The following is a 27,310-nucleotide window of genomic DNA, read 5'->3' on the forward strand; positions in this document are numbered from 1 at the left end:
TTTTGATGGGAAATGTAGGCATCCTGGTCTTGCAGTTGTAATGGAGAGCCAAGCTGTAAAACCAGGATGCCTACATTTCCCATCAAAACTTGAGGTAAGCTGGTGGACGTGTGAGGTAGCTAGGCAGTACTGGGGGGAAATAACAAAAGTAATGAGTGAGATTTTACAATTTCAAGTTAATAAGAACCCAGAACTCCTGCTACTGAACTTGGGAATGGAGGATATCCCAGCACAATATATGACATTGTTATTTTATATGACAGCAGCAGCTAGACTCTTGTATGCGCAGAAGTGGAAAGTACAAGAAGTGCCAACTATTGAGGACTGGACCTACAAATTGCTGTACATGGCGGAGATGGATAAAATGACAAGAAAATTGAGAGACCTTGACCCAGGGCAGTTTAACAAGGACTGGGAGATGCTGAAACAATATCTGGTGAAAAAATGGGAGGTGGGAGGAGAACTGTGGCAGTTTGAAAATTACTGAAATATAATATAAGAAGAGGGAAGTGACTATACCGGGGGTGGAGAGTTAACAGAATAATTCTAAGCAAATATTATATTAATTATTATATAGAGTATTAGTAGTGCTATTATTATAAGAATTATAAGGACAGAAATTATTTTCTCTGAAAGTAAACAATAATTGTATAAGGGAGTATGAATATAGACCAGCATACGGAATGTGGATTTAATAGATTGACTTATGTTAAATGGATATATTGATTATTTTTGTTAGATAGCTTTACAATGGTGAAATAAGAAAATTAAGATAGATAGGATATGTAAAAGGAAGTAAAGAGCAACATATAGAATATAAGTCAAATTGATTGATTTATCATGAATGTATGCAATGTTTATAGAAGTATTAGAAGATATGTATAACGAGGGGCAAATTGTTTGTCCCGTACTGAAGAGACTAGAAAGAATAAGATAGAGCATAGATTATTAAAATGAATATTATTAGTATCATTGAAGAAGATAGGTTAAGAGAGCATTATTCATATGTAAGGGAAGGAATTAGAAATAGCAAAATCATGATAGATATGCTTAGAAGAATTTGAAAGTATATTTTAACAAAGGTATTAAAGTTGATATGAGTAGAGGGAAAATAGAATGAGGGGTTGGAAAACTGTTGGAAGTCAATAAAAGGGGGGGAAGGGAGGGGGTTAGAATTGGAAAATTTCAGGGAATGTGATTGTAAATGATATGGAATGTTTCTAATCAAATAAAAATTTATAAAAAAAAACAAAACAAAACTTGAGGTAAGCTGATAAGTGTCCAACCTGTGTAAGGCGTCACTTGTAGCTTGGCTCTCAGCAGCTGACTGCATCAAAAGCCCATAGCTAGGCAGCATCTGGGGACAGAGAGCATTGTCCGGGGTCTGGGTCCCAGCCCCCAGACTTGGTAGGAGGGAGCAGTGGGAGGCAACCAGGAGGCAGTGGCCCTACCACACCAGCCAGCAACCAGGTCCAGAACATGCACACTCCAGGGGGAAGAGGTGAAAGGCCCAAGCCTCAGAGGGCTGGGGGGAGCAGGGGGAGACCAACCAGTCCCACCCTCCAGGGGGAAGAGAGGGGGCTAAGCAGGACAGAGGCAAAGGGCCAAGGCAGGGGGAACAGAGACCCAGCAACGGCCCAAACAAAGCCCTTACCTGCCAAGGGCAAGAAGCAGCCACTACAGCCCAGAGCCACACCCTGGCTAGAGGACAGCAGCCTGGCTCAGGAGGTGCTAGGAGCCAAGCCCCTCCAGGTGGGGCGGCCACAGGCATTCTGGGGGAGGAGATGGGTAGCCCCGCCTGGCATCAATGAGCAGGCAGCCCAGAAGCTGGCCAGGGCAGCTCCTCGCAAGCAAGGCCAGGCATGCTCAGCAGCACAGAAGCCAGCTGGGGCAGCTCCTCGCGAACAAGGCCAGGCATGCTCAGCAGCACAGAAGCTGGCTGGGGCAGCTCCTCGTGAGCAAGGCCAAGGAGACCTCAGCTGAGGATGGCTCGCATTCAACCCCACCCTGCCAGCAAGGCAAGGAAGCCAAGAAGGGATTAGTGGTAGGAGGGAAACACCTGAGGGAAGGCACAGCTGGGCCAAGTCAGGAGAGGGAACAAGCCTAGAAGGAGGGTGGGGTGGGGGAAAGGAAACCCTATATAAGGTGGCTAGGAAGAGCTCTGAGGTGGTGGGTGTGAGTAAGGAGTGATGGTGTGGTGTGAGAGCAGAGCATTGTGAGAGTGGAGGCTTGGAGGAGAGTTCTGGGAGAAGGAAATGAAGGAGGACGCAGAGGGTAAGCAGGCCAGGTTGAGCAGGCCAGCGAGTGGACTGAGAGGGAGTCTGGGTGATGTATACCTCCCCTCCTTCCACAGAGCAGGGTCCTGCAGTATCCCTGGTGCCCCTCTGATGCCAGGGCCGGCCCAGCTGGGGCCTTGCCCAGTGGTGGCAGCAACAAGCCCTGACAAGTGTCACCAACCTTTGCCCCAGCCTGCATGCCACCTTTGTGAGTCCCCAAAGATTATGAACAGGGATTTATGTTTTTTTGGGGGGAGGAACAGGAAATTGTGTTTGGGAGGGGGAGAAGTCAAACTGGGAAGGGTACTTGGGGAGATGATCACACGAGAGTGTTTGGGAAGGGAGAGAAGAGGAGGGAAGGGTATTTGGAAAAGGAGGGAAATGACCACTCGGGGTGTTTGGAAGGGGGAAATTCCCCCATAATTTTCACGGAAAGTGCCCCCCCACACACTTGTTTTCTTTAATGTGCATGTTTAAGTCTGCCAGTTCTCAGTGGTTAGTATTTATTTAGAACTATTGGTGATAAAAGATTGTAGGAAAATTGCATTTTTAGAATTCTTTAAAACTAAAGGAAATGCATCTAGCTTTGAAATTGTACAGGGCAGGTTACTGCCAAATAAAGGAATTCAGCATATGACAAACTTAGAAAAGCAGTTTATTATGGGTAGTTTAGGCAGTAATCACTGAGAAAAGGATTTTTCTTGGAAAATCTGCAGGGTACATTAACCAATTTCAACTTCTTTAAGGATCTTCCATCCAAATTCCCCTCTTTCCAAGATAATATATATTAGGGGCTTGTATAGGTTAATTTTCTCATCTTCCTCTGGTTTTCTTCCTAAATTGACTTTGCTGTCAATATTCCAGAGACAAATAAGTATGGTCAAGTTTCATCAGTCTGTTCTTTTCCTTAGTCTTTTTTTCTTACTTTTATAAAAAAATTACAGACTAGTGCTTTTCTGCATACTAGGAAGTCCCTAGAATATACAGAAACCCCAAACTGATCTGTGTGACAGGCACTTGACTGTAAAGTTGGTTGTTAGGTTAGGTTGTTATCAAAGCTCCCTTCGTACTAGTGTTGCTGGTGGGGGCAGGGGATTCCTCGTTCTCAGCCTTCTCCTCCCACTACCAGTCACCTGGCTGGTGGGGAAAAAGGTAAGAGAACGGGCCTCCAGGGGCATGCTCCCAGCATGGTGCAACGATGTGACTCCCAGGAGTGATGTCATCATGCAGGCTCTGAGAGTGCTCCCAACTCCCGAGCTTCGAACTGAGCCAATTTGGCCTGTTTGGGGGCCCAAATTGGGCCTGTGCAAAGCTTGGGAGCATTCCTGGGGCCTGCACGGTGATGTCATATCCAATAGGTAAGTGTCGGGTCCCCCTCTCCTTCCAGGAGGTTAAGAGGACCTGGCAACCCTACTTCATACCTTGGAAATCTAGTTGGTCTTTAAGGTGCTATTGAACCTGGATCTTGTTCTTCAACTGCAGATCAATATGGCCATCCTCTTGAAAAGTTCCGCTGCCCTTCTCCTTTTCAAGATGCCTAGGTGCTGGCAGGTGATTGAGCAGGCCAATTTCCTAATCTTGCTCTTTCCCCCTCTAACTGGCCACCTTTATTTATTTATTTTATTTAAAATATTTCTGTGCCACCTTTCCACCCAAATAGGGTTTCCTGTGTGTGTGTGTGTGTGTGTGTGTATACATATACATATACGTATGTGTATCTATCTATACACACACACACACACATGTATGAATATATTTAAACAATTTGCTCAACATGTTGTTCCTCCTGTAGTATGCTCAGTCTGCATTAAACCTTTTATAGTGGTGCTGGCTACTTTACAAAATAGAAACCTCTATCTCGCCTGTCGATAGCCTTGTTTTCTGCTTTCATAATTGGCATAAGCCACCCAGTTTATTATTAGATAAGATGTGTTCAAGTGTTTAAAATTACATATCCTGTATGTATAGAAAGAGGATCAGGATTCTGCTTGCTATCACTGAATGTCTGTACAAACATCACGTGTTTGCAGAGAGACCTGTATGTTAACAAGTATGTGTGTAGGCTTTATATTTTACTAGGATCACTGAAAAAACATGATGTCAATGATACCGGGGAGGGGACCCTTTTTCATAGAGCAAACGAAGTAGTGGAACAAGAACATGTATTGGAATTGATACTATTCATGTTGTTAATAAATTGTTGGAGTCAGGTGTAACAGGTAATTAATTAAGTTTGTGTATAGTGACATTTTATTAAAGACTGTGAAAACTCAGGTGGCTTATGCTGCTGACCTAAACAATTTCTCCAAATTTGGTGAATGAACAACAAAACGACAAATGGAATTCAATGTAAATGAGTGCTGTGATGACCAATGGAATAGGAAAAAAACCTCTCATTACATATACTGTGACAGAATATGAACTTGTTAGGATTAACCAGATAACAGATCTTAGAGGTATGGTTTTCAGAGAAGAACAAGTGGGCTGTTAAGTATGTAAATATGCATATATGTGTTCTCAACTTTTGTGCCCACTGATTCTCCCCTTTAGTTGCCCCAAGACCATTTCCCCCTGAAACTAGGAAAAAAACTGTATCATATTAAAAACACAAAAATCCAACAATGAAACCCCAGGAGACATTATCGCCTGTAAATGCCCTCATACCTCCATTAGTGCTGTAAAACAAGCATTGTGCTGGGCATCCCATGTTCACTTTGTAACATGTACTTCTGCTTTTATCCACCTGAGCAACATTAACAATGATGGCTGGATCCTGAGAATTTCACTGGTGCAAGGGTATGAGTCCTCAACACTACTCATAAAACCTCTCTTCCTTTTGTCGTTATAGCCTCTTAATTTTAATTCAGCTTATTTTCTTCAAGGCAAGGTCTATGCATAAGCACTATGCACATGCTCACAGTGATTTGCATCCAGGTATCCATAATTTTTTTGCATAGTAGAAAAATGATTTGAAGAGTTTTGTGTCAACATACAGGCATTTATATAATACAGTCCTTTTCTAGAAGTTTATAAACATCAAAACTTTCTAATCCTCAGCAGCAGAAAGAACGCAGCATATTGTTCAATGATATATTTATTCACCTTTCTCTGCTTCTCAAAATTATCAGAAAATTTTAAATCCCAAGAAATGAAATTTTGTCTGTAGAAAATGTCAAAGTATGAATAAATCATAGAAGTTAACAAATACCATAACATTTGGTGATGAAGAAGTGAACAAATACACAACTAAATTGCTAGACTGATCACATACATATACTGAAAACTGGACAAGCACATATCAAGTGTTTCTTCTCCAGTTCATAAAGGCAAACCCCATGTATATGAGCTGATAGGATCACAGAAGTAGATAGTCATTTCACATGTGTTTTAAAACAACACACTAGATAGTCCTAAGCAATATAATGAAATTACTTACAATGTACTGTAATTAAAGTAGAATCTGTTAAACTTTTATCAGTCAGAGAACATCCATATTCTCCTGTTGCATTTCTTCTTACATCGGATAATATATGAATACTTGAACTCTTTATAGGTTCTAGTTCTCCCTGTTAAAGGAAATTAATCACATTAAATAGATACATTTACTAAAAAAGAAACAAATACATATTTCCTTTGGTTATGTTTTCACAAACAATTTTAATTGCAGTCAAATATCCCCAAGCCATATACCTACCTCTCTTCCTCATGTATATAATTTACTTGTGCTAATACCTTATTAGAATTCCTGACACTTTATTTGTCATTTCAATAATACAAAATATCTAAACTTTATTTTTGAAATGATTTTGCTGTCAAAAGTTCTGCTACTATTTTAAAGATTGTTATAAATATGTACATGTTCATATTCTTCAATCTTGTAGGATGTCATAATATGTTGATGCAAAGTGGGTAGACAATAGTGATCTTATTGCTATACAGTTAGGTTGAAAAAAGTGAAAATATATTAGTAATTTCAGTTTATCCCTATTTAAATATTCAAAATTGTTCAGGGCTTTGTTTTTGAATAAATTGTCATTTGAAGAAAAAAGTATACAAATATAAAATAGAGAAGTTTACAGTGGCAATCTTTGAAAGAAGTCTAATGAAGAGATAGATAACCACAATAATGTGGCCACAGAAGATGAAAGAGAGACATTACAAATAGTGTTTAAATAGTTAAATGACAGTGGTTGCTTCTCAGAGAACAATGAACAAAGGCCAGTTATACTGCAAGTAAAAAAAAAAATTCTGACCATGACAGACTTGTACATGCTGAGAGAATTAGATTGGGGAGTTGGGTTATTATGATAGGAAAATTGAAAAGAGTCCAGATTTTGCTACTACAGACTAACATGGCTAACTCCTCTGGATCTATAGTGGGAAAGTTTTTTTTTTAATCTTTAAGGATTTTACAATGAAAAGATGAAAAACACATTTTTTAAAAATAACTGATCTGTTGTTGTGTAACCTCAGATTTTGAATAAGCACATAAAGTTATCTTCCTTTTGTTTTAAAAGTTAAACAAAAAAAAAGCAAAGCAAGATCAATCAGAATGAACAGTCTTTGAAATTTGAAAATACTTACTGGGATATAAAACAAAAATTCCTCAGGTGGAGGATTACCATTTCCTGAACATTTTAGGGTGATGTTATCTCCTTCTTTAATGGTATTTCGTTGTGAAACTACTTGAATTTTAACCTTCTCTGTAGGATCTGTGAATACAAACATTAATTAAACTTTAGTGTTGTAATGTGTACAAAAGAAATTAGATAATGTAAGAACAGACTAAACGTACAGAGCATCTTCATTCCTGTAGTAGCCAAATCAAAACAGCACACAAACAAAACTTGAAGCTTTTATTTTAAAAGCCACTGAAGAAAGAGACTATGTATAGTTTCTCTTCTACATAAGCTACACCAAAAAAAGAAAAATGCAGAAGAGAGCTGTGTGATCCTATTGTGGAAACCACCTTCCTTCTAGTAGGTCATGTGTGCAGTTCCCCTAAATGTAATGGGTCTCCAAATGCAATGCTAACAGTGTGAATCAGCTGACTGGCAACTGACAGGAAAGGGGAGGAGCCTGGTATTTACTGGTCTTCTTTTTCCTTGTGAACACGCTCCCAGCGAATTGTGACATAACTTCCATAAGTGATGTCATCACTAGACATGGGCACAAACCAAAAAAATGTAACAAAGCCACGGTTCGTGGTTCGGTGCCGCAGACGATCCCGAGGTCACGAACCGCAACTAACATTTTCCGTTGCCAAACCGGTTTGCGGTTCACGGTCCGTGGGGCTCAGAATGGCCCCTGTTGCACTTAGAGAGCCCATATTCCCGGGGAGTGTTTTGCAGACTCTCCTACAACCATCACCCAAGTTTGGACAAGATTGCAAAAGTGATCTTGGAGTTATACCCTCTCCAATCCAAGGCCCCCAGGAAACTCCCACTCGATACAATTAGAGCTACCAGTTGACGTTGACCCAGTGTACAGAAGGTGGGTAGCGACGGAGGCCGCAGGGCCTGCCGGGCACAGGGAGGCGGCGATGAGCCACCTCCCCTTTAGGGGGCAGGGGGTCTGGCTGCTCGCCGGCGGCACCCCATGTGCCCGCCCACCAGGCCAAAGAGGAGCGCGCTGGTATTCCTGGTGCAGGCCGGACAGTGGGTACTGCCGGCAACCACCGGTCCTGGCAGGCATGGGGAGGTGGAGACGTGCAACCTCCCCTCAGGGGGAGGGGGTCTGGCCGCTCGCCAGCGGCACCCCCCATGTGCCTGCCCGACAGGCCAAAGAGGAGCGCACTGGTCTTCCCAGCGCAGGCCGGATGGTGGGTACTGACGGCGGCCACCGGGCCTGGTGGGCACGGGGAGGTAGCGACGAGCCACCTCCCTTTTAAGGGGTGGGGGGTCTGGCCGCTTGCCAGCAGCACCCCCCATGTGCCCACCCGCCAGGCCAAAGAGGAGCACACTGGTATTCCTGGCGTGGGAGAGAGAGGACATGTCATTCAGACGGGGGCTTGATCTCCCAGCAACCGTGGGTCCCACTGAGGAACAGTGTGGCAGCAGCCGACAGTAACCACCTTCCTGCCTTGCCGGAAAGGATGGGGAGAGGACCTGTCATCATGAGGAGGGGGAGGGGGAAGATCCCCCAGCAACTGCGGATCCTCACTCAAGGGTCTCACTGAGGAACAGTGCAGCAGCAGCCGACAATACCCACCTTCCTGCCTTGCCGGAAAGGATGGGAGGGAGAGAACATGTAATGTGGGGGGAAGTAGGAAGATCCCCCTGCACCCGCCTGGCCTCACAGGAGTGTGTGTTTATTCTCCGCAAGGGCCAGAGGGTGGGTGATGTCCCCTCTCTTTCTATTTCTATTTCTATCTCTATCGTTTTCTACATACAATTCTCCCAATATATACCATTCTCTCACAGTTAACAGACATTCTCTAAGGTGTGCACATACATTCGAGGGTATTGTTCATTCTACTTATACATTCTGTAACGTTTGTCTCTTTCTCTGTTTTTGATTTTCAATTCTTTTATCCATGGATGGGTCGTGTTCACATGTCATTTGGAGGGGAAGTGACAAGATCCCCCAGAAACTGCAGGGCCTCACCCAAGGGTCCTCCTGAGGATTTCTCCAGCAGCAGCCAGCACCACCCACCTTCCTGCCTTGACAAAAAGGATGGGAGTTGTGGGACACATTCCCACCCAGCTGAAAGCGGTCTTGTCAGTCCCGTTGACAGGGGAGTCGCCACGTTGTACAACCGACTGCATCCATATACAATACAATCGGCTGCGCAATCACAGTCCCTCGTAAAGCGGGGGCTGACATGACCCGCCGTCCTGCCTTTACGGAAAGTAGGGGATGGGCAGGACAGGAGACATTGCTTAGACGAGTCAGAGTGGTTTCTGAAAGGGGGAGACAGAAACGGGACAGCAGCAGCAGCAGCTGACATTGGCCACCCTGCCTTTGCAGGAAGGACATGAGTCGAGGGACCATTCCCCCCTGCTCAGAGGGCTCAGCGTTTGTGATGGATAGGGGCACCGTGCGGCTCAACTATATGTGCAACAGCTCCTGAGCTGTTGCGCAAGTGCCCAAAGGAGGCTGCCTTCAGTATCACCCACTTTCCTGCCTTCACAGAAAGGAGGTGTCATGATGATCTGGCTGTGCCAGGAAGGCCTATCAAGGTCTCAAAAGTCTGTTAGCCGTGGGACTGGACCTGGCTAAACCTGACCCAAATGTGCCAGCCCTCATCAGAGATACCCACAGGACTCGATGGGCAAGGGTGCGTGGCAACAGTATGGACAACCAAGGGGCGAAATGTTTTAGTATCCTGTGGAAGCCCATGCACTCCACACTGGATAGAGGCAAGCCATGTAGAGCAATCGTCTCTGCTAAGATGTGAAGGCCCGCTTCCTGAGCCATCAGCCTTGAGGTTCTAAGCGGTGCTGTCCCAGACCCCAAGGGGACAACCTCCACGAGCGTGGCCTGCCAGAGCGCTCTGCTCCCACCAGCGTCACCCTCAGGGCAAAGTGACCCTCCCACTGACCCCTGCTTAGGAGAGCTGGTTGCCCCCTTTCTCCCCCCAACGGATGTTTCACTGGGTGAGGAGGGAGACAGGCTTGGGTGGTGCTTCTTCAGGTGCCAAGTCAGGGCTGTCGAAGACAGGTTCTTCGAGTTTTTGCCCCTGCACACCAGGACATCACAGGCACGGCACTGCACCACACGGGGGTCATTTGGAAAGGCCTGACAGTGCCTCCATATGGAGGCGTTGGAACGTGGACCGCTAACTGTCCCAGGGGAAGAAGGACGAACAGTTACAGGCTGCACTGTGGAGCTGGCCACGGATGACAGGGTGAGGGGTGGACTGCAGGCGGGGACACCGCTGAGAGTTTGGGATGGGGATGGGAGGGATATTTCATAACACAAAGACCATTCCTCCAGGGATCCATAGCCCAACCCCTCCTCAAAATGTTGAGAGAGATTCTCTCCTCCCTGTGGAAAGACCTCTTTTGGCCTCCTCCACAGCCCCCACAGGTGAATTAGGGGGAGCGAGAGGACTCTCTGTTGCCCCTGAGCCAAACCCAATACTGCTTTCCACAAGTAAACCAGGAGGACTGCCATTGCACTTCACCCCACAACCACCCTTGGTGGCCAACACAACAGGAAGACTCATTGTGCCACCAAACTAGAATTAAGGAGGAAAGTTAAGGAGATGACTCTGTGTGCCCTCCGCCGCGGTGCCCACTGAGCTTGGCCCCAGAGCCAGGCAGCAGCCCTGGCACCAGAGGGAGGGAGGGACTAGAGCCCTAGCCCACCACTCCTACAGACCTGACCAGATCAGGCACTAATAATACTGTGTGATCCCTCAGCTGAGGTGCCCACTGAGCTTGGCCCCAGGGCCTGGCAGTAGCACTGGAACCAGAGGCTGGGGCTACAGATGTAGCCCAGCACACCAAGATGCCTGGACAGAACAGGCACAGAGACTAATAATAAGAATAGTAATAATAAGAATAATAATGAAAATGATAATGATTGTGATAATAATAATCATTTGGTGAGCCCTCAGCCGAGGTGCCCACTGAGCTTGGCCCCAGGGCCTGGCAGCAGCCCTGGCACCAGAGGGAGGGAGAGACTAGAGCCCTAGCCCACCACTCCCAGAAGCCTGACCAGATCAGGCACTAATACTACTGTGAGCCCTCAGCCGAGGTGCCCACTGAGCTTGGCCCCAGAGTCAGGCAGCAGCCCTGGAACCAGAGGAGATAGATGCTATCCCAAAAATCCCAGCTCAATTATACTCTCTGTCTCTCCCCAAAGGCTAGAAAGTAGCAAGCAAGAGCTCCGTCCCACTCCACTGCTCGCTGAAAGTGAAACCAGAACTGTGATCGCAGTGCTTTTTATAAGCTGAGGTCCCATAGAGCAATGCAGGAGGTCTGTGTTTGGCCGTCAGAGCTGCCTATCAGGGTTTGCAGGGATGAGATTGGAGTGCCCGTGGCTACAGAACACCCCTCCCCCTCCCTCCCCCGGGTGTCTTCTCCCAACTTGTAACTGCTTTCCAGCTCCATGGTTGGAAGGAAGATCTGCTGATCAAGGCAAGCTGGGCTTCAATTCGGGTTTCCAGGGCAACAGAAGGAGCGCAGACAGAGTTCAGGCATTCCCCTGGCTCCGTTTCCAGGGGAATTGATTGATGGCGCCTGACTGTCTGGCTTCCCGAACCGCGGCCAAACGCACCGAACCAGGCTTCTTCCGAATGCTGGTTCGTTGGCCGTGGACAATCATGATCTGCCGGATTGCAATCGCGTGATTACCAATTTTGTGGGTTTTTGAAGTTCGTAATGCGGTTCGTGCCCATGTCTAGTCATCACACTGGCTGCAGGAGTGCGTAGGGCTGATACTTTAAGAATCAGCCTGTTTGGGGCTGAAATCAGGCTTGCATGAAGCATGGGAGCATTTCCTCAGCCTGTGCAGTGACATCACTTTTGGAAGTGACATCATCACAAGCGCCTGGGAACGCATGGGCTTCAGATTTTCCAGATTGCTTGCCAGTGCAGGAGCTGGTCGGGCAGCCACCTCCTGCTAGTGATTAGAGATGGGCACAAACCTGAATACGAACCCAAAAAACCCACGATCCAGCTCGGTTCATGGGTCACGAACTAATGGTTTGTGGAAGCTGGTTTCCATGAACTTCCATGGTACTGGTCTACTGGTTCCATTTTGTTTGTTTTAAAGGGCAATGCCCCTTTCTGTGCCACTGCAGTGGCAGGGAAAGGGGCAGTTTAAATGGCCATTTCCCCGCCGCTTGGAGCAGCGGGGAAATGACCATTTAAACTTTTCCTGCCACAGCAGGTCCCTTTAAACTATCAGCTGGCAGGCGGCAGGGGGGGAATCCAAAGCCCACAAACCAGAGTACTCTGCAGACCCAGCTGCTGCCCGAAGCAGGACAAAACTGCAGCCCCATCCCCTCAGCCCAGCCTCTCAACCCCACCCCAGCTACCCAATTACCTAGGCTCTGCTACTGGGGTGGTGGAGGCTGCGACCCAGCAGCAGTGGTTCTGGCCTTCTCTGCTGCCCTGTGGGCCCGCAGTCTCCTCCCCCTCCTCCAGTGAGGGGCAAGAAGGGCGTTTTTGGCCTCATCTGCCGCTGTGCAGTCCTGCAGCAGGGCGGAGGCTGAAAATGCCCTTCCTGCCGCTCAAATGGCTGCTGCAGCGGCCATTTGAGGGGCGGGAAGGCCCTTTTTGGCCTCCTCTGCCCCCATGAACTGGTTTGTGAACTTGCCCCAGTTCGTGGGGTTCGTGGTTCCTGGTTTGTGAAAACGCCACAAACCACGAACCCCATGGTTTGGCTTTTTTATGGATCGTGCCCATGTTTACTAGTGATTAGTAGGCAGAGGCATAAATGAACAGGAGTTTGCATGCCACCAGTGGGCAGTTGGGAACCCTAGGCATGGCCCTTATCTCCTTTCAAAACGAGACTGGTGATGTCAAAACTGACAATGGCTTTCATTTGCTCAGCAGCTGCACATGGTACAAATCCTTGTATGTTTGTATGCAGCCTGTTGCTGCATGCCAACATCTTTGGATCAAAGCTAAGGATACTGCCAAATTTCTGGTCCAGATATATTGCTCTGAACCCAGATTTTTATATTACAGAATGGCATTGCATGTGTTTTCTTCCATTTTTACTTTGTGTGTCCTGGGAAGGTGTGCAACTTGGTTATGCATTTGATTATATATTCTCACAACAGAAGTATGGATTTCTATAAATATCAAAATACAGTTTGTTACACATTCATACAAAGTTTACAGAACTATTCAGTGATCATCATAATTATATGGAATATTTGGTACAGCAAACCTATGGAACAAGTAAGAAATGGATTGAGTGATATTTATTCAACCATAGCAAAAACTCATAAAGTATGGGAATACAGCTATAGTAAATTAAAATAGTGTACTTGGTTAACCCTCAACCAACAAATTCTGTTCTCAACAGAAAGTTGTTCTTCCTATTTGGGTAAATTCTAGGAGAAGAGAATTGCAGAGCAACCATTAAGAATGTCCTTTATAATGTTAGCAAAATACAAAGATGATAGAATCATCTTAGACCACTCTTAGGTCACAGCTGAAACTGGACTATACACCTGAAATTTCCTGCCTTCCAGTCAAAGGTCCCAATTGGCATGAAAGACAATAATTAAAATAATTAATAATTAAAAACAAAGACTGCAACATTATTAACCTGCCAAATCATACAACTTTACAATAGTGACCTTTTCCACAATTAGCAACATCCCAGCATTAATGTCCTGAGTTCTTCAAGCTAGCCAGGTCTGGGCTCCTCTAGAGTAGGGCTACTGGCTAAACTTGTAATTACAGACTGGAGTCCCAGTAAAAGTGACCCCTTGCTGGCCCAGAACAAACACATGTGTTGCAGGGTATTTAAAACAATATTTTGGGATCTTTAACTGTGTATACCAAGGTCTACATCCAGCCCAGAACTCAGAATAATGAGGGGAAATATGCAGTCTTAAAATGAAAAGGGTTTTAACTGAGATATCATAAACTGAATTGAGATATCATAAGCTAAACTGTTACAAGAAATACAAGAGAGAGAAAGACAGAGAGATTGCAAAGCTGCAAATCAAAAACCTTTCCCTAACAACTACCTGTCTATAAAGGAAAACAAAATGGGGGAGTGTATGACCTGTCTCTTAGAGTGTGGAAATCCTTTAGTCCTGATGTGGAGAGCAGAAGAGTGCAGTATGGAGACCAGCTCATGTCCCCAATGAACCTCTGCCACACAGGGGCAGTAGCTGGAAAAACTGCTGCACAACATTGGGGATTTGTGGGCTATACTTATAGTACAGAAGTTAAGGTCATAAGGTGGGGCAATGATAAGTGAACGAAAGACTGGAAGTGACAGATGGCTGTGTATAGGAGGATGACGTACCTGCTAGAGCCTGCCCTGTACTTCTGAAGACTCACCTAAGTTTAAAGTGGGGAGGAAGCCGATACTGAAAATGAGAGTGTTACGGCCTTTACTTTCTTTTGAGTAGATTTTTCTTTTAATCTTTCCCTTAACACCCTCTGGGTAGTTTGCTGCCACCAGGAATATTATATTCCAATATATTTTATTTAAGTTTTCCCTTTGGTAACGTTCCTAAGCGTCAGGCTCCTTCGTGGTTCTATGTGGCCCTGAGGATAGGAATGGGATAAAGCAATGACAGCTACTCTGGGATATAACAAAACAAAATAAACTTTTATGAAACCGATACGCTTCTTGACTAAATAAAAGTAGTTCTCAGTTCTTAAAGTTACTTCCTATAAACTCATTCACACAGATCTCTTCTAAGGCTTCACACACAGTTAGCCTCTTTCTCTGACCCAATATTTCTCTCACAGACGTGCTTAAAGTTACTCAGGCTGCACACAGCCAGCCTCTCTTTCTCTAACTCCTATTCACAGAAATATTAAACCTGCTCAGGCAGCACACAGCTGGCCTCTTTCCCTGACTGAGTGGTTCTTTCACAAAAATGCTCAGTTCAGGTTCCACACAAGTTATATTTCTCTCATAAACACTTCAACATACTCAGGCAGCACACAGCTAGCCTGCTTTCTTCTGACTAAAAAACCTTTCTCTCTACTCTCAGTCTAAACTGCATTCACTCCGCCCACACTCTCAGTCATGAGCCAATCATATCACTCACTCATCCCCCTCTTTCACCCTCACTCTTCACCTATCTCACACCAAGCATTTAAAGATACATGCACACATTTACTTGAAATCATTACAGAGAGTTGTCCTGGTTTGCAAAAAAAATTAAAATTGCTTTCTGGAGGAAAGGTTGGGTGAATAACAAGATTAATGAGAAGATAAGAATCTTCCTGTACCATTATTAAGATAGGGGGAGAACTAGATGGAGCAGCCTATTGCTCATTATCTTGGAGACCTAGGTCATTTATTAGGGTAAGATTATTCAGGAAGGAGGCTCCAAACTCCTTGGGGAGAATGGTCCTCCAGTTTATTCAACCCAATGTTGGGCTTTAGGGAGGAGCAGGTCTGCATTCCATTGCATTGTGTGGTGATTAAGGTTGTGAAGGATCCTCCAGATTCCTTTTGTCCATACATAAACTTTCCACCTTAAATTAAGGCCATTTTTACACGGCCACGTGCCCAGAAGATTGCGCAAAACTCAAGGCATAAAAGTGTCTTCCTAGCACAATTTCCTGGCACGATCCCATTTAATGGCCCTTTTCCTAACATCATTGGATCATTAAAAGGGAGCATGCTGGGAGATCGTGCTAGGAAGACGCTTTATGCCGTGAGTTTGCGTGATCTCCCGGGGCGCATGTGAAAACAGCCTATATCAATATGTTCAAATTTCCTTTTGTTGTTCTCCAGGAGCAGCTCAGGTTGAGCACTGTTAACTGCAGCCATACTCGATAAGATGAATATTAGGTTAATCTAGGAATCTTGAAACAAGTTGAGACAAATGATAGATGCAATTGGTAATGCTTCTCTGATGTACATACTCTTTTTGCATTGCTGTGAATGATCTTTTTTTCCTGTTACCACACTGGACTATTTAATACACTCAGATATGCTCAGAGAGAATAAACCACACTCTTCCAAACCAAATAATGATCTTGCTACATAGAGCTTTGTAAGAGGAAGAGGCAGTTAAAGCTAAAATGAGAACGTATGTGATAATTGATGTATATTATCCATCAGTAGTTTATCACATAGATTATAGGGTAGCCTGGCAATGAGTTAGAGCTTTGGAAAGGTACAGCACGTGCCACAACATCCCTTCCAGGGAAAACCCAGAAGTGACACTGGGCAGTTCTAGGAATCACTGCCATAGTGGGATGCCTGACAGCCTTAGCAGATTAGGACACGTTGCAGATAGATGGACCATGTCACTGGCCATTATGTTTCACCTATGAGTAATTCATAGAGTACGACAGGTAATTGTGATTGTATTTTTGGTTGGTGCTTATAAAGGTATTATTCACAATGATGACTGCACCTTAATTCTTTAATGTTCTTCTAATAGCAGTTGTTACTAATTTAATAAAGTGAAGTTCAAAGTATGTAAATGCAATTGCACCATTCATTTAAAAGTATATTAGCAGATTCACAACGAAGATGGTGATGAGATGAAAGCCTCTGTCACAGCTCTCTGCAAATATCTGTGTTTTATTTTTATTTTATTTTATTGTTTTTATCTTCCCTCAGTTCTTTTAGAGGAAACTTGTCTCCACAAACCCTAGCCTTTCCTTCAATTAAGAACTACAAAAAACAGCTGTTATTGGCTAAATAAGCTATGAGGTTTTACCTTGAATTTTTCCAGCTGCGTCATGCCACGGAAACCGAGTTGCACCCGTGGATAGTTAACTATAGGAGCCAACTCCTGACACTCCCACGGACCATCCAATGAATACAGTATCTGAGGGCTTTCAGCTGTAAAGACACAGCTTTTAGCTGTAAGACACAGCAAACAAACTCTAGTGTCAACCCTTTGACTAAAAACACTTTAAAAGATGGGGCTCTGAGGACCAAGCTGTTCTCCCAGTTTGCAAACAGAAAAGAACAGAGAACTATTTTTCTCCAAAGGGGCTTGTAACAATGACCGTTCCAACCAGCAATCATTATGTTCCTCTAGCAGATAACACTAACCTGGAGGAAACTCTCACTGCAGAACCTGACTACCCTCTTCTAAATATTTCTCTAGAGGAAAGAAGCAATGAGGAAACTAGTAATAAAATGGGAGATAATTATGCTCTGAAAGATCTCTCTCTTTTGATAGCCAAAACAGTAGACCTTATCTTTATTATGCTTAAGGAAATCAACTCTAAACTTGATCAGCTCCTTAAGGCTGTAATAAAGCCAATGAGCTTAATAAGTTCTGGTAGAGCAGGCACTTTTGTGGCAGAAGGAGACAAAGCAGATGCAGACCCAAAGCAGCCAAAAGATAATTGGGGGTGATACAATTTGACCCTGCAACCACATAAGCTTTCTCTCACAATCTGCCAATATAGAGGACAGACACCTAACTGGAGTACTAAAAACCAAGTTACTATTCATTTATGATCACTACTCCCAGAGAGCTGCAGTCAAATAGATCTATGCTCAGTTGAAAGGCTGATCAGCCTGAATCAAACACAGAGAATAATGTTGACTTTCAACACTTCAAAAATACCTTCTCTGATGCTTTGCCAAAATAGCTTTCTTGAATCCAGAGGAATTTTCCCATTAAAGGTCTTTGAGAACTCCATAGTGTCTCCCCTGCTCCCCAAGCTGCAAACAGCCAAAGTTCAAGCAAAAACAGAAGATCCTTTTCCGAGGGTTATTACAACTACCTGTAAAAAAGGAGTCCTAGTCAAAGTAGATATCTATAAAGCTCTCCAAGAGTCACAAGATGGAACCAAAAATCAACATCTGGAAAATTCAATTGAAGAAGGTCTAACTAGCTCCTTCCTGGTGCTTCTAGAAGCAGGGAATCATGCCAAGAGGCTAAGACTTGCCCAGACTATGTTTCACCAACAACTTTGATGGCACCAACTGAAAAACCTTTGCTAAGAGCTCCTTCAAATAACACAGAAGTGCAAATGTTATCCATGGAGGCAGTTCTCCCTACAATGTCCACAAGCCTTCAAGAATCCATCAATAAAAAACAGGAAGAAATTACTAATAGACTGGAGCACCTGAATTCCAGATTTCTGGAAATTAAAGGCAGTAGTCTAGTACCTGTATGTCAGACTCAGCCAACCATAGAGGTCAACAACATGGCATTAGATCCGCCTGCTGCAGAGGTTTCATCTCTGGCTTTAACCTGTGAAGTTGCTTCAGAGGACAATAAGCTCTCTTCACCCAAATAATTTAACTCCACACAACACCTTAGCAAAGTAAAGGAACCCCAGCAAGTGACATTTAATCTATATCTTGAAGATTTAGAATTGGGATCACCTGGACCCTCGGTACAAGCTCCAATGGTTAACTCTTCTGTTAATTCCTCAGCTCCATCTGAAGTGGGATCGCTTAACAATGGGAGTGTTTTTGTGGGCTCAGTAGGGAGATTAGAAACAACTGAGAAATCAGATTGACAATTAAAGTTAGTATCTTGGAATGTAAAGGAGCCTGAAAAGAAACCACAAGAATTAACTTTATCCACTCTGGCACCCTCCTCTGCTATGATAGCACCTTTCCTATGCATAACTTTGGTTAACATTTGAGGGTTGAATAGTAATGTTAAAAAATTTAATTCCTTTCTTTATTGAAAGACTATTCCGATATAGTCTTTGTGCAAAAGAAACATTTGAAAGCATTAAAACCTCGCCTTCTTAACTCTAGGTTTACCATATTCAAAGTACAGCCTCTGGCTCTTCAAAGTCAAACGGAGTGGCTATTTTATTGTCAAAGAATATTCCATTTGAGGAGGTGGATCATAGGGGGCACTATTTATTTTTAAAAGGGTGTATTAACGACAAAAAATTGACTTTGGCCACAATTTACGTACCTAATTTAGCCCAAGCTGACTTTTTAGAACTTATATTTGAAAAATTGCAAATCTTTCAAGAGGGGGAATTGATTCTGGGAGGGGATTTCAATTTAGTTTTAGACCCCCCAAATGGATACAACTAGCTCTAGAAAGCACAAAGGCCCATTAACCAGACCTTCAGTTAAATATAGGAATCTCCTTGAAAAATACCAGCTTTTAAAATTCCTGGCAATATTTGTAACCAGGGGCTAAGGAATATTCTTACTATTCAGCCTGTCACGATGTGCATACTTGGATCAATTATCTTTTAGTATCCCAGGGTCTTTTATCAGGGTTGAAATCAGCCAACTTGGGTCCAAAGTTGCTTACGGACCACTTCTAGATTCACAGTTCTATGTATTGGGGGGAGGAAAGCCTTTCAGATAAGTCATGGTTATTTAATACAATGTTTTTGAACAGACAAGATCTTAGGGACCAGATTGACCATGAATTGTAATTTTACTTCGAATCAAAGAAGACTGCAGATATTTCAGATACTATTTATTGGGATATGATGAAGGCAACTATTCGAGAGAGGCTGATATCAATGGCATCCCACTTAAAAAAAAAAAAGAACAAAAATTGTAGAACAAACTATTGCTAACATAACTGAGTTAGAACAGTGTCATGATCTGGCTGTGCTGGGAAGGCCTAGCAAGGCCTCAGAAGCCTGTTAGCAGTGGGAGTAGGCCTGCCTTTGATTTCCAGGAGCCTCTGGGCCAGTTTGGCACCCTTTTTGGCCAATCAGAACACAGGGGGCTGGTGCTATATAAGTCGGGGAGGAAAAAAGCCTGTGTTCTTTCTCCCAGGGAGCAGGCCAGAGGAGGTTTCTGCTAGGGGGAGAGGCCCTCATCCAGGTAGGGTGAGAAGACAGGCCTGGCAGACAGAGTGATAGGGAGTTCAGTTGCGCTACGGCCTTTTGTTTTTTTTACTTTCACCTATCTATTGTTGCTAACGCACCTTGTTTGTTTGTTTGTTATTAACTGACCTCCTTATAAATAAACTCTTTTGTTTGTTGTTACTCTGCTGGGTCCTCACGCCAGTTTATTGGCCAAGCTATGGAGGTCAGAAGGGTTGGGAGGGTACTCTGGGCCTTCCCAAGGGACCCTAAATCCCACACTGGTGGCAGCATAAGGTGGCTCACCCCACCGGAAGTGTGACAAACAGGAACACAAATTAAAAGGGGGGGAAACATATCAAAAATTATTAGCTGAATGCAAATTGCTTGATATCTTTGATTCACAATGGGTTCAAAAACAACTAATTTTTACAAAACAGAAATACTGGGCCTGCTCTCCGAAGTTGTTAAAGCTTTTGGCTTGGAGAGCCAAAAAGGAGATGAAATCCTGTCATATTCAGGGCTTGTTAGACTCTAAGAAAGTTTAAAAAAAATCCTCCAGGGAGATAGCGAATATCTTTGCAGAGTACTATGCAAAATTATATTCATCCTCGAGGCCCAAGGAACAAGCGATTGAGGATTTTTTCCCCTCTAGTACTTTCTTCTCCACTTTATCCGACTTGGATGGAAGCCTTATGGACAATCCCATAAGCCCACAGGAAATCTTAGATTCTATTAAAAATTTGAAGGCCAATTCAGTCCCCAGAACTGACAGCTTCAGGGCCGAATTTTATAAAGCATTTTCTGCCTGTTTATTAGTCCCTTTGACCAATGTATGTAATGAGACCCTTCAGAATGGGGATGTTCCTCCCTCATGAAGAACAACTTCTATTGTTTCCATTCCAAAGGAAGGTAAAGATGCCTTTGATCCAGCATCAAACTGCCCAATAGCATTGTTAAATACAGATTATAAAATCTTTACCTCTGTACTGGCCAATCATTTAAAGAACATTGTTGAGAAGTTAATTAAACCAGATCAAACGGGTTTTATACTCAATAGAAATCTAATGGACAATGTTAGGAGGACGATGAATATTATAAATTTTTGTAATACTCAACAATTAGAGGCAGTTGTACTGAGTCTCGATATGGCCAAAGCTTTCGATTCTATAGAAAAGTCCTATTTTTTCCCCTTTTTCATCACATGAGATTTGGCCCTAGGTTTCTCTGTACCCTGCAAGCTCTTCATTCATCCACTCAAGCCCAAGTTAAGGCTTACAATCTGGAATCTGGTTTATTTAATATAAATAGAGGTACCCATCAGGGTTGTCTGCTTTCTTCTCTCCTTTTTGCACTTGCTGTGGAGCCGCTGGCAGAAGCCCTTAAGCAAAATCCTCAGATCCATGGTATTAAAGTGGGGGACTATGAACATAAGGTTTCACTCTACACCGACAATATTTTAATTTTTACTTCTCTACCAGTTGATTCTTTAGAATCAGTCTCGCCAACCCTACACTTGTTTAGTTCAATTTCAGGTTTAACAGTTAATCAATCGAATTCAGAGCTGTTTCCCATTAATTTGACCCCTAGTTCAGTAGCTAGATTATGAACACGATTTACATTCAAATGAGTTACTAAGAAGATGAGATATCTAGGAGTTTATATCCCCGTACTCTTGAATGATGTTGTTCGGGTAAATTTTGATGAACTTTTCAAATCTGTGCTGATCCTTTTTTCGAAACGTAAAAAACCAAAATTACTCATGGTTTGATAGGATCTCCCTGGTTAAATCTTTCATTCTCCCTAAGTTTATGTTTTTGTTCCGATCCCTCTCAGTTAAAACACTTCCAAGAAAAATACAGCTTTGGCAAAGGGCTCTCAATGAGTTTATTTGTTCTGGTCACAAACCCAGAGTTGGGTTTCAGATGTTACGTTGGCCCTCAAGTTTAGGTAGTCTGAATGTCCCAGACCTGTCTTTATATCATGCTGCCTCTTCTTTGGCTCTATTGATTCAGGATTTAAAACTGAATCCAATGGAAGCCTGGATCTTTGTAGATTCTTTTCTTCACCACTTTCCTTACCAATAACCATCTGGTCCTCAGCTAAAAACAGGCCAGTTATGATTTCCTCCAATTCCCTATAAGACAACATGGTGAAAACCTGGGATAAATATAGGAAAATCTGAGCTCTGGGTATTTGTCCCTTAACACCTTTCATTAACCATGATTGGTTTCCCCCAGGAAAATATTTAAGTGAGTTTAGGGAATAGAAAGACTCTGAGTTATTGATGATTAATAATTGGATTAATTCTGGATAAATCTATAGTGGAAGAAAGATTCAGAATTAGGATATCTTGGTTTAGATATCTTCAGCTGAATCGTCTGTTCATCAAGCTGATCAGATCCAAGGATTTGCTTTGGCCCCTAATTCCTTTTGAGGAAATGATTTGGAGTGGGAATGATGGAAAACGGTATGATTTCAACCCTCTACAAATTATTATTAAGGGTGACACATAAAGACCCTCTGCCATACCAAAAAAATTGGTCTGATTCTTTAAAACGGGTTTTCTCAGAATCTGATTGGAAACAGATACGGAACTCCCCTTCCAATAAATCTAGTTGTTGCAATATTAAATTCCAATTTTACAAGCTGTTGTCCAATTGGTATTTAACGCCACATAAATTGAATCGGATGAAGAGGTCATTGATCCCTCTATGCTGCAGATCTTGTAAGCAGGAAGGCATGACCCTACATATGTGGTGGGAATGCCATCTCATTCAGGAATTTTGGAGACTGGTTCACAAAGAGATATCCAACGTGGTGGATCTTTCGTTGTCATACTGCCCAGAATTTCTCCTATTGGATTTTGGCCCAACTCTTTGCTAGATAGGAATACTAGATCTCTTGTTTCGATGTTGGTTGCCTTTGCTCATTTGCTCTGTACCTGCACACCTGTTACAAGTTTTAAAAGGGAGGAGGAGTTGGCAGAGGAGTGTGGTAAAAGCTTGTGTTGGGAAGGTAGGGGAAAAGAAAGGTGAGTGATAGAAGGGTTAGAGATTGGGGCAGAGCATGAGGGGGAAAGTGGGGGAAATATACTACCAAGAAATATTGCAGTTGTTTAGCAAAATATCTGTAACTGGCATAGTAACTGCCATAATTATTTCCACTAAAACAACAGGATGTATGATTTCATTGAATGGATTGCCACTAATTTGAGTGCAGTGCACAAAATATACCATTATATCATTGAACGAATACTGTTACCCAAGTGTCGCTGAAAAGAAAAGTGAAATTGGAACTAAGGCAAGGCACTTCTGTCTGCTGATTACTGCAGTGCCATACAGAAAGAGAAATTTAGTAGATTTAAATAGCACCCTTACAACAGTTGCCTAAATGGTAAATGTGATATTCTTCTGTGAGGTTGAATAGAGTTCCACTATAAGCTATATTCCACTTTGAGTATCCTTTTAAAAAAAGATAAGATAATGTGCCTTGTCTAATGCATATTATTTCTTTCCCATTCAGAATACTGATAACTTTGCAGAAACTAAATAGGACAATCATGCTCATGAAAGTAGTAGCCAGTAATTCTTGCACTAATATAAACTCTAAGGAATGAAAATATTAGAATTCAGTCTTGCAGAAGTATTCTGTAAAGATATGTGCAGTATTCTGAAAAGATATGTGCTGTAGTTAAGCTCTTAACAGCACTTAAGTTCTCCGTTATGATTAATATTACAGTACATTTTAAAGGTTTAATTATAGAAACAGACTGATTAATTGAATCCATAGATACACGCACTAGCTAGTTCGTACCTGGCAAAACAGACATTTCAATGCAAAATCTTTGCAAACAGAACATTCTGAGTCAGGGATTTTTTTCAACCGGAACTGTGTGGAACAGCATTCTGGCACCTCTTGAAAATGGTCACGTGGCCGTGGCCCCGCCCCCTGATCTCCAGACAGAGGGAAGTTTAGATCACTCTCCGTGCCACTCCAGCAGCATGGAGGGTGATTTAAACTTTTAAAAACTCCCCCCTTGCTTCAGCTGACTGGTGCCAGTCAGTTGGAACAAGGGAGGGAGTTTAGATTGCCCTCGGCGCCACACCCAGGGTGATTTAAACTTTAAACCCCCTTGCTCTAGCTGACTGGTGCCACTCAGCTGGAGTAAGGGGGGGTTAGATCACCAGGGGCGAGGAGGGCAATTTAAACTCCCCCCCTTGTGGGAGCGCTCCAAGGGGGGGGTGGCTGTGCCCTGCATGATGATGTCACTTCCCAGAAGTGACATTATTGCGCGGTCCGTGGCGCGCTCACATGCTTTGCGCATGCGTGCTTCTGGTACCAGGGGCACCACCTCCCACCGGGAGTTGCCCCCTATGGTGGCAACCCACTGAGTTCCACCACCTCTTTTCCCAGAAAAGAGCCCCATTCTGTGTAATTGAAGGTACAATCTGAAATTGTGTACACATTGCAGCCAAAATAAAAATATATAAAAGCCAAATACCAGAAGAATTTTTGAAGTATATCTGATCTGAATTTACAATTCCAAAAACGATCACTAAATAACATTGTTTATAGTAATACTGTTTATTTAACCTAAATTTCACAGCTTGGTTTTCTTTTAATTTAAAATTTCTAGAGTCACTAGGTAACTGATGATTATATATATTTTTTAAATCTTTAATATCAGTATAGTAACTTACCTAAAAGCCTACCTAAAATATTAAATAAACCTAGTGAGGGCAAACCACATATTTAAACCTGTGTATAGATTGTCTACTCCAGACTTAATGGAATCTTCATATCTGACCCCCCCACCCCTAATTGCTATGATGCTGCAAGTGTTGGTTATGGTCCCAGTCCAAAGGCCTATGAATGACACCAAATTTGGCTTCTGTTATTTCAATTAGCAACCTACCTTTTATTTCTGGAAGTATGAATAAGGAAAGCATTACCCTGCCCCCAAATTCTTGCCAATCATCTGTTTGTCATCGGAAGGCACATTCCATGAGCACAAATGCTATTCTTTATCAGTGGTCTAAGGTGAAGGATTGGATACCACTTTCCCTGCTGTGTGAAACTTACTGCCTTCCCTTTCCCAATACAGCTAACTGATTTCCATGAAATGCTGCTCCTCTGGGATAGGAGACCCAGAGGGATAGTGCTGCTGGGGGACTCAAAGGAATGACAATAGGAAGGGTGTCTGCTGCAGCAGGGGGAATCAGTGGAAATTGCCAATTTATCCTTGATTTAATTTTCTTAATATAATAAAAAAATTGGAATTAAGTTGATAATATAATTATGTAAAAAACTACTATGTAAATGAATGTACTAGTATTCTTTATTACAGCACTTAGCCAGTATATTTACCATAAAATTTAAGGTACTAAATATATGCATTAACAAATAATTAGCTCAAAAAGAAGTTACTCTAATTTTACTGTCATTTTACTGTTTTCTACAGTTACTTCCTGTGTAGCTGTTTCTGCTTTTGGCCTCAAGTTCATCTCCCCTCTGTCTGGCAAGAAATTCTACAGCTGGATTCCCTTGCAGCCAGGTATCAGCATCACTAGCATTGGGTTCATCTGTTAGCATCTGCTGTTCAACTGGTAACGTCTGTGGCTCTGAAGTCTGAGGCCTACTTCTGGTAATTATATTACAGTTTTTATTTGTGAGGCCAGGTCATTTCCCAATAAAATTAGAACATCCAAGTCCTTCCATAGTCTTATGATCCATTTCCCTTGAAAGCTTTTGTATCTAATAGGGATTTCTGCCAAATCCACTTAAAATTCTGGGCCACTTTATTCGTTTGATCTTGTATGAATTTGCAGGTAAGTACTGATCTTTCCTTACTAAATGGGGTTATACTAAAGTGACTTTGGCTCCTGTATCTCTCCAGCCTATGACTTCCCCATCATTTACGTCTACAGCTTCCAGATAGTCTCTGTTTATATCTTCTTGCACATCCCATATTTACAGCACTCTGGCTAGTTTATATGTTGGTGCTACCATTTTTGGCTCAGGGACTGTTGGTTGATCTGTGACAGTTTTGACCCATTTTATGACTTTAAACGTTTTGGCTGGGTTTTGGGGTTTTCCTTTTTCTGCTTTTGGACAACGTGCTTGTATGTGTCCCTCTTCCTGGCACTTATAACAGATTGTCTCCTCCTAGTTAGTGCTGGAGTGTCCCACCTCGCAGGGCTGGTTTTCAATTATTCAACTTTTCCTGAGGACCCTCAAACTTTATTTTTCTTGATGGGGGTTAGAATAGAGATCCTCCCAAGTCCCATTCAATCTCGAGTAAGGTGGTGGCTTCACTGACTGTTTTAAGGTTTTTGTTCCTCAGTTTTCTTGCTTTGACTGAGTAGCCCCAAGCAGCGTGTTAATATTTGTAGTTGTGAAAGTCTGTCTGTTTCACCCTGACATGAAGATATAATTTTGGCTTTTAGCCCAGACCTGGAACTTGATGGGGAAAAGCAGGGGCCCTCTTCCTTTTTGTTGGAAATGGCACTAGAGTCTGCATAACATTCAAAAAGAAATAACTTTATTTAACAGACCGGGATTGAGCAAGAGTAGTCAGGGGATGGAAATACAGAGGTAAAATTTGGTTGGTATTAAGAATACACCTCTTTTAACAGGCAAAATAATATCATTGAAGCTTGTGTATTATGTGCCATCAAGTCATCTCCAACCTATGGTGACCCTATGAACGAAACACCGTCAAAACGTCCTATCATTATCAGATTTGCTCAGATCCTGCAAACTGGAGGACATGTCTTCTTTTATTGAGTCAAGCCATCTTGTTTTAGGTCTTCCTCTTTTCCTATTTCCTTCCACTTTTCCTATCATTATTGACTTTTCCAGAGAATCTTGTCTTTTCATGATGTGACCAAAGTAAGCCGCAGCTTTGTCATTTTAGCTTCTAGGGAGGATTCAGGCTTGATTTGGTCTAGTACCCACTTATTTGTACTTTTGGCTGTCCATGGTATCCGCAAAACTCTCCCCCAGCACCACATTTCAAATGAATTCATTTTCTTCCTGTCAGCTTTCTTCATTGTCCAACTTTCACATCCATACATAGTAATGGGGAATACCATAGTTTGGATTATCTTCTTCCAAGTCTCAATCTTCTTCTGATTTCTTGATTGCAGTCTCCCTTTTGTTGATGATTGAACCAAGGAATAGAAAATCTTGAACAATTTCAATTTCCTCATTGCCAACTTTAAAATTGTGTAATTCCCCAGTAGTCATTACTTTTGTCTTCTTGATGTTCAGCTGTAACCCTGCTCTGGTGCTTTCTCCTTTAACCTTCAACAATAGTCATTTCAAGTCTTCACTATTTTCTGCCAGTAATGTGGTATCATCAGCATATCTCAAATTGTTAATGTTCTTCCACTAATTTTTACTCCACCCTCTTCTAGATCTAACCCAGCTTTCCTTATGATATACTCTGTATAGAGGTTGAACAGACAGGGAGATAATATGCATTCTTGTCTGACACCTTTGCCAATTCGGCTCTCCCAGCCGCGGCTCGCCGCTTAAGCTGGGAGCCGACAATTGGAGCCCTGGACGGAGAGGAGGCAGACTCCCTCCCTCTTCATCCGGGTTTCTGGGAAGGGGCGGGGCTTGGCGCTCTTGCGCGCGTTCTGCCCCTTCCCAGTG

At 43.0% G+C, this 27,310-nt stretch overlaps 1 protein-coding gene across 2 annotated transcripts in view; it reads right to left on the minus strand.

The window, feature by feature from the left end:
• ALCAM (activated leukocyte cell adhesion molecule) overlaps positions 1-27,310 on the minus strand; it is a 248,981-nt gene that overhangs the window by 39,577 nt on the left and 182,094 nt on the right. For both annotated transcript variants that reach the window (XM_054974224.1, XM_054974225.1), the window contains exons 7-8: positions 6,861-6,988; positions 5,713-5,842 (exon numbers count right to left, since the gene is read on the minus strand). In XM_054974224.1, the coding sequence (XP_054830199.1) occupies positions 5,713-5,842; positions 6,861-6,988 (258 nt within the window). The remainder of the gene's footprint in view (positions 1-5,712; positions 5,843-6,860; positions 6,989-27,310) is intronic.

This window comes from Eublepharis macularius, chromosome 3 (genome assembly GCF_028583425.1).
Source record: "Eublepharis macularius isolate TG4126 chromosome 3, MPM_Emac_v1.0, whole genome shotgun sequence".
NCBI classification, from domain to species: Eukaryota; Metazoa; Chordata; class Lepidosauria; order Squamata; family Eublepharidae; genus Eublepharis; species Eublepharis macularius.